The sequence below is a fragment of the Impatiens glandulifera genome, chromosome 5 (genome assembly GCF_907164915.1).
Source record: "Impatiens glandulifera chromosome 5, dImpGla2.1, whole genome shotgun sequence".
NCBI classification, from domain to species: domain Eukaryota; kingdom Viridiplantae; phylum Streptophyta; class Magnoliopsida; order Ericales; family Balsaminaceae; genus Impatiens; species Impatiens glandulifera.
The window spans coordinates 31821901-31833275 of NC_061866.1; the positions used below are offsets into that span (position 1 = coordinate 31821901).

Here is an 11375-nt window from a genome sequence, read left to right on the forward strand (position 1 = left end):
TATTTAATATGTTCGTGTTAGTTTGCAGACTGTCTCCTCTACCCCTCCTTCTTCTAAGGAAGCCTCTCCTAGAGATGCGAGCATCCGCAAGGCTCTTTTCGATGCGTTGGGCATGATGCATCAAAACTTACTAGATATGTCCTCTAGACTACAAAATCTTAAAAAGTGATCTGAAACAACCGCTAATGATATGGATGCCTTAGCTGCTACTCAGAAGGGAACCGATAAAAATCTACTGCAAAACACGTATAAAGTAAGGCTTCTTCACACTCAATATAAGAAGATTGAGCATAATATGCACAAACAAAATTCTAATAATCATGCCGAGTTAAAGTCCTTCAGACTTGAGCTTCATCATGAGACAAGGTATTTGATTGAATCTGTAAATCTTCAAATGATGGAGGTTTCCAAATCTCTGAGGACAGAAGAAGTTGAAAGATTAGATCAAGCATAAGTTATAGCCAGGCATTTCCAAGATGAAGAAGACGTTGAGGCTGAAGTTGCCAAAGCTAGAGCACTTGCCATAGCCGACCCAAATAATGTTAAAAAGGGGGAAGGTAATAGTAGAGGGGGGTCAAGAACTTGTGGCACACACTCCAAAAGAAAACATACTCAAGGTAACTGAGGTAGCTGTCAATCTGATTGAGGCGGTCGTGGAGGAGATAGAGGCGGTGGTGGTGGTGAACGAGCAGTAGGACGACTGCATAACCTTTTAACCGAGGATTCGGTTCTTCAAGACTTTATTCCAAGAATTAAAAGGGAAGGATCATAAATCTATCATCTTACATTATGTATTTTTTTATTCTGTTTAAATACATTGGATATTTCTTAAGTTCGTATTTTAAATTGAATTTGTATTTTTAACTCGATTGTTCTAACCTAGTTTTAACATCATCAAAATGGGGGAAATTGTTGGGTTAAATTAATTAAGAAATAAATAATTAATTAACCTAAAAGAATATGCAAAACATAATTTTGATGATATGGTTTGAACAAAACTAAGTTAGGTTATTCGTCTTTGTATAGGTACAGATTTAAAGAAGACTGCGTAGTTAGACGAGGTCTAACTCTTTTAGACGTGATCTAAAGGAAAGCGCAATTAGACGTCGTCTATCTCCTTTAGACGTGGTCTAAAGGAAAGCTCAGTTAGACGTCGTCTAACTCCTTTAGACACAGTCTAAAGAGAAGTGTAGTTAGACGTTGTCGGTCTAAAGGGAAGCGTAGTTAGACGCGGTCTAACTTCCTTAGACGTCCGAAGGAGTGTCTAACTGCGTACTCAATCAACTCATCTACAGTTACCGTTTTCAACCGTCTGACAAATCAGGTACAAAAACGAATGAACAACTGCCACGTACTCCAATATTTAAATTGCTCACGATGCAGTACAACAAAACATTAGAGGATATTTGGTGCACTACCTGTCTGGTACGGCCAAGATCCCAATGCTTAGAGTCTATTGTACTCTCGTACTATTTGTGGTCGTCCAACAAAAGGAGGACACGTGTCCTCAAAGAAGTTTCGACCGTTGGTAAACTTCAACTATAAATAGAAGCTCAAGGACAATGGACAAAACACTTTTCGCCATACATGCTTCATATTTTTACTTGCTCACATATTTGATCTTGCTATTTGATTGTCTAATCTCTCTATAAAGCTCAATAGAAAATCACTTACTTTCTAGCTGTGATCATACTGTAATTTATATACTGTCTTTTTTGTGTGAAATCTCGGTGTTGTAAGTTGAATAGAAGGTGTTCTGTTCAACAAAGAGTTAGCTAGAAGTTCAGAAGCAAGCGGTTGTTAAGTCATGTGGTTTCTAATTGGGTTTGTGTAGTGTGTTATATACCTACCAAAGTCTTTTAGTGAATATCCTTCCGGTTGTGGAAGAAGGGTGACGTAAGAGTTTTATCTCCGAACATCCATAAAAACTCTTTGTGTTCTTTACTTTTTGCCATTTACATTCGTTTATCTGAAGCTTTAAATCCAACAAACTGATTCGCACTTGAACTTGTTCAAGAGTTTGTGAAGAATAGAAATAGGTTTTAACTTCTAACAGAGTTAAAACCTAATTAAAAGTCATAAGTTGTTCAAAATAGTCAGACCCATGTCTCTATTGTCAACACAAATCCTAACAAGTGGTATCAGTGCTCTATTTTCTATTCTCAAGCATCATCAGATCCAAAATCATGTTTATGGCTGCCACCAATAAGGTTCCTATGTTCTATAAGGAAACTAAAGAATAAGAGAGAAACTGTATTTTCAAAAAGAATAATAAATAAAAATTACACCATTTTATCCTGAACATGTCCATATTCCGGAAGACGAAATGGTCCAAAACATGACCATGTTGGGGACGAAATGGTCTCGAACATGGTCATGTTCGGGATGAATTGATTCCGAACATAATAATATTCGGGACCATTTCGTCCCCAACATGGACATGTTCTGGACCATTTCTTCCCTAACATGTCCATGTTCTGGGACCGTTTCTTCCCCAACATGACCATGTTTTAGACCGTTTCATCTTCAACATGGCCATGTTTTGGACTATTTCGTCACCATTATGGCCATGTTCTGGACCATCTCATCCCCAACATGACCATGTTCTAGATCATTTTGTCCTCAACATGGCCATGTTCTGGACCATTTCGGTCCCAACATGGACATGTTCTAGACCATTTCAGTCCCAACATGGACATGTTCAAGACTATTTCGTCATAAACAAATCAATATTACCAATATTTCACCTCAATTTATCAGATATTACACTTCAATTTTAAAATTAACATTAAAGTTTAAACATTAAACTTCACCTTAAAAGAACATTATAGTTGCTACATTACAATTTAAGTTAAAAATAACATTACAGTTTAGTTCTGTGGTCATTTTGTTCGCGGTAGTCTTCTTCAAAGTGGTCTTCAGTTCTGTGGTCATTTTGTTCGCGGTAGTCTTCTTCAAAGTGGTCTTCACGGTGGTCTTCTTCACAGATAATCTATTCTAGTTTAATTTAAAACTTTATGAAAGAAAATTATGTTTTCATGATTTTATTTATTCTAATTTAAAAAAAATATATTGTTGTTGTCATAAATCTAGTTTAAAAAATTCATAATAATTTTTTTTTTAGATTTAAACTTATAACTAAATAAAGAATTTAAATTAAACCAATATGTTACAACATTTTATATTTAAAAAGTAATTTATTTATCTAAATTTATTATATGTTTTATTAGATGAGTTGTTCCAATTAGCTATAGGACCACACACCCTCCCAAGGAGGGATAAAAAGATAAAAAATACATAACAAAGTTTTGAACCCTGAGGTGATTTTTTATTTATATAATTAATTTAACCAAATTTAAATAATTAATTATAAATAAAATATAATTTGCTTAGGACAACCCCAAACCTCGTCACCGGTTCTAATAATATAATACTATTGAAAATTTTCATTATGCACACAAATAGAAAATGATCAATTAGGGCAAGAACCCATCTCAATTCTTTAGTTTTTTTTAAATATAATTAAGTTGCATATCTTCCAAATCAGAACGATGCAGTTTCACAATTTATTAGCTTATTCCATTTAAGCCAAGTGAAAACAAAACATTCAATGAAAATGGGATACACACTAACATGGAATTCAACATAATTAATTAAGTTTCGTACTTATATTTTATTAGAGGTTTATTCATTATAATAAGTTTAAGTTTTTAATGGGTTTATAAACAGTAGTTTAATATATCTATAAATTTTGATGTATATCTATAAATAAAGACGTTTGATATAAAATTAAATGGACTATTATTCAATGAAATAAATATAGAATGAATTACTCTCCGTCAAATCTGTTATATATATTTATGCATTGAACTCAAATTCTTTGACAACTTCAAAAAGTTCTCTCATTTTTTATCTTCCCCTACAACTTTTATCGGTTTGGGGTTTGCAAATATCGACCACTAGGAAGTATGATGAGTGAAATCACAACATAAAAGAATTGTGTGAGTTGAAAAAGAAATTATTGATAAAATTATGGAGGAAGTTGGGATAAAAAGGTTTTGATGTTGAGGGGAGATGGACCTAACTCATGTATACATGAGAGTATTTAAAGATCCATCAAAATGCAGTAATAATTAGCAAAGAACAACAAAATTATCAGTCTGTACAAACTTAAACTCATGACTTTGATGAAATGAAGCTATGAGTTTGTATGAATTATTTATTTACTTTTCTTTTTAATCTTTCTAACTCATTTATCAATGATAAACAAATACTCTAATCAATTAAGTATTTTACCCAAAAAAACAAAAAATAAAAGAAAAATAAGAGAATGTTATATTTTTGTTTGGATCAAGCATTGAAAGTTGTTTTCACATAAAATGTGATAATTTATTTTTTATATATTCAAATAATAAATAAAATAAAGTGTTTGAATATAATAATAAACCTATGATGCCAACATCACAAAACCATGAATTTTCTTATTGTGTTAGATTTTGATAACCAATCACTTGGTGCCTATTTAAGATGAGCACACATCATTTTTCCTGCAATTTTGGGCATACTTCAACTAATCTCCAAAGAGGTTATCATAACAACCATCACCAATCCAAGTATTTTCGACCGATAAGAGATCTAAGACTCTGAGTTACTCAAGATGCTCTCATATCATATTATCTGATCTAATGAAAGAACAAAGTTATCACCAAAGTGTAAGCACCTAACTTTATGTGCCACAACCACTTCAAGAACTTGCATCATCAAATAAAAACAATAATGGAATAATAGACAGACAATAAGTAAAAAGAAACCAAACATAATTTATACATTATCTCATAACAAATTTTAGGTGGATGTTGTTAAAGACTTCAAACCGTTTCTATTGTCATCGTGAAAAAAAAACAAATAAATAAATAAAAACTTACCTCTCCCTCTGCAGGCACCGAAAACTTAAGGCGGCATCTCCAGGAAGTTGTAAGGTGAAAAGAGTTCAGTGTCCATAGTAGGAGGAGGTTCTGGAGGGTATACTACATCCAACACTGGAGACAAAGAACAAGGAGATGGATCAAATAGCCAAGGGTCAGTATCAAACTCCCCCAGAGAACTAGAACCGTTTCCATTAGGAAAACATGGATCATATATTGGGCTTGAGAAATCATGATTTTGATTATGAGAGATATCTGAACCAAAGTGGAGAGCATCCCAACCATTACTAATATGTTGGTTGTCATCTGGTGGGATATCATAAGTTGAGTTCACAAACAAGTGATTGGGTGATTCAGGTTGTGTAAAAGACTGAGAATTCAAAATGGAATTCTCCCCATTCTCTTGCTCAGAGGAAGTCTTGGGAGATTGAGATGGTAACGGGTTCAGCAATATATGTGGTTCAGAAGAAACCAAATTGATAGGCAATGTATGATCAAAACTCTGGCTGGGCTCAGGCAAAGAGAATGCAGTAGATTGAAAAGATCGGGATTCTGATAGGGAGGGTAGTCTCTTAAACCCAAATCCGTTATTTGCCAAGACATCTCCACCTGAACGTTTGAATGTTGTACGCATGCCAATAATATGACGAAGTCTGGAATTTGGGAAACCGGGTGGAGGACTACATCTGGAAACATGGGAATTTGGGAAACCAGGTGGATGATTGGGTCTACTACTACATCTGGCAACACGATTTGCAGCGACTGTTGTAGAACGTGAACGAATATTAAGGCTTAGGTGCTCTCCTCCATTGGAATAGAAGTCAGTTACTTTAGGAGGTTGAGGAAGAGCTTCATCTCCTTGCTTGCTTTGTTTCCTCTCATGCTTCCAATAATGACTTTTTTCAGTGGCGTGGCAGTGGTCAAATTTGGAGATGCCGTTGCCCCAATGAACACATGGTGCGAGTGCATCACAAACATAACAGTGGCACTGGACATTAAGACAAGATGAGCTGATATCAAATAGTAGGAATAGAATGTCTAAAAAGATCATGTTAATTGGTAAATAACTGGAGCTTGTTTGATCTTGGGTTTTTTTTGCAAATAAACTGGTCTTAAATCAAATGAAAAAAAAGAAAACTTCTTTTATGTCAGAAGTGGTTAATTTGACTTATTTGGGCAAATGACAAAAATAAGTTTGTTTTTCTTCTTCAACTTGTATCAAAAGCTTATGAGCCAAGCTCGTTTTTTTTCATAAACTTTAAAAAATGGCTCAAATTACTTATCACCGTCATTTTCTAGTTAATTCTGTTAATGGAGCTTGAAAAATTGTTAATTTGAGCTATTTTCAAAAGTTAATGAAGCAACTACATATTTTGAGGAAGCAAATCGAACTCATTTTTTGACCATCTTCTAAATGTTAATTAAGACTGTATTTTAGACTTTTAGTTGACCATTTGAAGGAAAAGTGATCGATGATGGGATAGTTGTTAAATCCAAATAAACCACATCTAACTAGCATCTACTTATATTGCTAAGAAAAAAAAAAGATTACCTGGCTACAATACTTCTCATGTTGGGTGGTGTCAAATTCATAATTGGCACATAGGTGGCGAGGATGAGGAAAATCTCTACAAGCTATCTGCACAGAGAAGATTATGCACACCAATACAGGTAAAAAAATTATGAATAGATAATGAGGCTATTTAGAATGCTTGAAAAACAAATGAATTGATTGTAGATATTGACTTATATAAATACTATACATTGGAGAATAAAATAATTTTGAAATATACGAGGATTTTAATTCAAAATGAGGAAATAAGGAACACAATTAATTTGTCAAATAGGATATATCAACCTTTTAAATGGTAAATAACATAATGTTTTTTAGAATGCCGGGTTCCTCTTCTCCTTCGGAGTGCGACTAATCCCCGTGACTTAAGCACATAGCTCGTAAACACTTATATGTTAATATGGAATAAGAGATAAAAAAAAACAAAATTTGACCAAATTAATTAGTTGTCAACACCATTTTTGCTAAAAAAAAAATCAAAATGAGCTAGAAAATAACTAGATTGATCTATACCAAATGAAACAACAACAAAACAAAAACTGTAATTTAGATCAATATCTAGAAAATAATTTACATACCATATGAAGGAACAAATATTATACTATAATTTGGATAATCTCTCAATCAAAAAATTGAATAATGTACAATATGCTCAATATACACTATTACTCCATTGTGCTTGAGGAATAGAGTCTTAGTTCAGCACTAAGTTGTTACTTATTTTATTACATGTACTTCCATGCAACTGTTTTTCCCCTCTACCAATAATATTAATATGTATTTTCTAACACATTAGGGTAATTCAAGTGACAAGAGTCGATGCCTAATAGATCAAAGGTCACGAGTTTGATTCTTACTTAGAACGCTTTAAGTTGAAGGGAAAGTTATTACTATGGGATCTACATTAAATAATAATAATAAAAATATATATATATATATATATATTTTCTGTGTGCTTCAAGAACTAACAATAAAAAAGTCAAAGAATGTCATTCCCAATAGATATCAGACATCATGTCCAGCTAGCTATATATTTTTAACAATAGTTCAGCCAAATCAGTTGCTTCTAATTGGAGAGATATTTACTACAGATAGTGTTGAATATGTGAGTTTAAATTTGAATGTGGAAACACAAAAAAGGCAAAATCCCTTAGGGTCATATTTATTCACTTCTACCAAAATAACAACCATTCAATTTGTACTATATCATGCATAATAAGGACTGGAAGAGGAAAAAGATGAGGATGTTCAGTTCCTTTGGTGTTCCATGCTTAGTGGGAATTGATATGTAAGACAAAGCATAATGAATAAGCTACTTAACCTTCTTTATATTTATCATTCTTTTGCATTGTTACTATATCATTATGTTGTTCAAGTAATTCCAGTAACTAGTTAACATGAGAAAAATGTGTCGCAAAGCTGATGCTCAACAAGATTTGAGAAAACATGGCTAAAATTGTAAGAGATAGCCATTTTGAATTTTGTGAGTTTAGAGAGAATTTGTAAGAGATGTTTGAACTCAATTTTCATTATATTGATCTGTACAAAATGAATACAGCTATCATGTACATTTATACACAATAAATGAATGAGGGCGGTTACCACTACTAAATAACAAAACGCCCATTACTCCAACTATCGAACTTGCACTTATAATACACCCCTATTTTTACTTCTTTTTTTCGAAAACCCTCAAATTGTACATGCCTAAATTGTTAAACATATCTTCGAAGATTGTCTTTGGTACTTTAGTGTTCTGTAACTATATCCAGATGGAATGTAAAGAATGTATGATGGAATTTTTGTTATAGAAAAAAGTGATGTGCATATTGGTTCAATGAGAGGTATAGGTGGGGCTAATATTCACTACCTATCTCCCAAAAAAGATAAGAAGATGCATGATTTTCGAAGAAGGTAGGTCCAATAGTGATGTAGGTCCTTTTTGTAATAAGAGAACAACATTTGTAGCATTTTTGGAACAGTGAGTATCTGATTAAGATACATTTCATGGATGTTGGATCAAGCATGTTTCTATTGTTGGGTGAATGTGGACAAAAGAGGAACAATCAAATATTTTTTAACGAAGATCGTGGAGAAGCAGTTCCACTTCAAAGAGTTTAGAACTGTTTTGTGTACAAAAAGAGTATCCACTTTTGTAATGTCTCAAATTGATTTGGCAATTGTGTGTAGGATGAAATTCACAACTATACGTCATCAAGTTTAACAACCATGACATGACGAGATAATTCTCAATGTTCCAAATTTTGAATCATTTCAAGAGGTGTCCTGTCACTTTGCTCCTATAATTGGGTCGACAAAACAAACGACAAATACCGGTGCGACCACAGCCCAATCCCAAGCCCAAAAAAGGTATCTAATCTATTAACTTCATTATAAAGGGACCATTTTTCTTATCTTTAACCAATGTGAGATACCAAACTAATACACACAAAAAAGTTCATAATATTAATAACAATATTAAAAGAAAACAGTAGGAGATCTATTTTAAAAGGTTAAAGAATGTTCATTTAGGAACTCACACAAGTTCAAAATATAATTTGAAACAAAACTGAATTTTAAGACTTAAAATGAATATTTGAACAAGTTTTTATGAACTTTAAGTAGAGAAAACATGAAAAATGACAAATGTTTAAAGTATAAAGATTGATCAGCAATCATTATCTAAAGTTAAGAAAACTTAAAAATAAAAGATTCAATTTTTATTCTCTTATTAGGTTAAGATGAATTTTCTAAAAATAACACAAAACAGTATAAACTAATCCCCATAAAACTACTTTAAAAGTTCAATAGACACTTAAATTCATATCCAGCATTGATCAGATGGGTGCTAACCTAAGTGCATGTGATGTATTAATGTTTGAAGTAGCTGTGCACTATCAATGGATTCGATTCTACACACAATTAGACTTTAGTTGAGAAAAAATAGGTAAACAATTAATATAAGATTCTAATACCTGACCCTTTGCTCCAACAATAACCAAATCATCTGAATCATCAATAGCTGAATCGTTCTTAATGGAAATTGGCTCATCTGGATCACCATCTAAGATCATACAATCATCATCATCATCATTATCTATTTCATTTGCATCACTGACCAGGATTACATCATTTGGATCATCGAACACTTTATGGATCCCCTCAAAATCCTCCGTTTCAAAATCCCCCATTTCCCAGTAGAATTCTTCAAAGTCGTCCCCTACTGTTTCACTTCTTTCACCTCTAGTCTCTTCACAATCTTCTTCGTCTGAACTAATGTTCAGTACAAATGATCCGGAATCCATCAAAATCCCTAAAATAAGAGCACCCTCTTCAACTTTCTACCGTGGATGATGTTGAAAGGGAAGAATGTCCAGCGACTAGAGAAATAGTGAGACGATCGATATTTCCAAGAATTTCTTATCACATTGGGTTTTGGGCTCGAATAAATTTATCGGGAGACCGACAGAAAAGAAAAATAAAAATTTTGCTAAACTAATCTAGTCTGATTATTCTCAAATCAAGGTTTCAGGGGCTTCAATCAATAATGGGGAAAACCTAATATCAAATATCAGGATTAAGAGTGAAGTAAGGTTTCAAATGAAGATTTTGTTGAGAGAGACCAGAGGAGAAAACCTAATTGTATTAACGTTGTATTAACACCCGTCCTAATTTGTCTCGGGAAATTCGATAGATTAATTTTAACGGTATAAAAACACTAGTATACCCTGGTACTATAGGCATGTATGTAAAAAATCGATCAAATCGGTCACTAACACAACAAAAATTAAAAAAAATTAATTTGAACTAGCCCATTCCAATTCGAATAATCAATAATTTATGAAATTATAAATCAAGCCACGAAGGCTTTGATTGGTCGATTTAGTGTGAAAACTTTAAATAAAATTGAATGATTCAATTGGTCGATTTATTGTTTATTGTATGTGGAACCACAAACCAATTAATACCTAGGTGATTATAAATTATACTAATATTTATAATATAAGTTCAATCCATAATAATGCAATATTTTTTACTTTATTTTTGTAAGATTTTCATAGTTTCATTTATGATAAACTATTTATAAAATAAAATAAAAATGAATCTCAAATATAGTAAATGAAATATGAACATTTAAATTCACATTTCAAAATTGTAATTTTTTTTTATTAAGTACTCTCAGGAAGTAATTTAAAATTAATTGAATCGGTCTAAACTGAATTAAAGACCAATTGAATCGACTAAATTAATAACCGAAAATTTTAAATTAAATATAACGAAATGAGGTGGTGAGTTTAGTGTTGGTCAAACTGATAAAAATCAACTGATGATAATTAAAATTTAAAAGATATTACATAATTTGTATAACATATGTAAAACCCAAAATAATGGATTATCTTTTGTTTTTTATCATTTAAGAGGAAGATCCTCTTAGTTTCATTCATAATAAATTATTAAAAAAAACAATCTCAAATATAGGAAAATTGACATTCCAAATTTGATAAGTGAAAGTGTGCAACAAATGCATTTTTTTTATTTAACTTCAAATGATTTTAATGGGAGGTTGATTCATTCATTTTGTTAGTGTTGTTTTATAAAATCCTTTCTTTTTTTATTTGATTTTTAATAATAATAATTTGGTTATAAAAAAATATATTTATAATTGAACTTATAGGATATTTATCTATAAGAAAAGAAAAATTTATCATTATAAAATTTTAATTAAAAAAGAGTTTTATAAATATTATAAATTTCTTAAGGAATTGTTACAATATAACATCAAATTAATCCTAAATTATTATTTTTAATAAATAGTTTAAATAATCAAATATCACGATTTTGTATAATATCTTTAATAATAAAATATTATTATAATT

General features: G+C 31.7%; 1 protein-coding gene across 1 annotated transcript; it reads right to left on the minus strand.

Annotated features, from left to right (window-relative positions):
* Positions 1 to 4801: 4801 nt before the first annotated feature.
* On the minus strand, positions 4802 to 10092 carry LOC124937416. The gene is made up of 3 exons (XM_047477679.1): positions 9474 to 10092; positions 6478 to 6564; positions 4802 to 5913 (listed from the first exon to the last, which is right to left on the minus strand). Exons 1-3 carry the CDS (start codon positions 9801 to 9803, stop codon positions 4951 to 4953), a joined length of 1380 nt encoding a protein of 459 aa, XP_047333635.1. The 5' UTR covers positions 9804 to 10092; the 3' UTR covers positions 4802 to 4950.
* Between the last annotated feature and the right edge of the window lie 1283 nt (positions 10093 to 11375).

What these genes read in the sequence shown, in the direction of transcription:
- LOC124937416 (XM_047477679.1), bottom strand. Translation starts at nt 9,803, where the DNA reads ATGGATTCCGGATCATTTGTACTGAACATTAGTTCAGACGAAGAAGAT. An exon ending in TTGTTGGAGCAAAGGGTCAG is followed by an intron (nt 6,565 to 9,473) that starts GTATTAGAATCT and finishes TTCTCTGTGCAG; the next exon opens with ATAGCTTGTAGAGATTTTCC. An exon ending in ATGAGAAGTATTGTAGCCAG is followed by an intron (nt 5,914 to 6,477) that starts GTAATCTTTTTT and finishes CTTAATGTCCAG; the next exon opens with TGCCACTGTTATGTTTGTGA.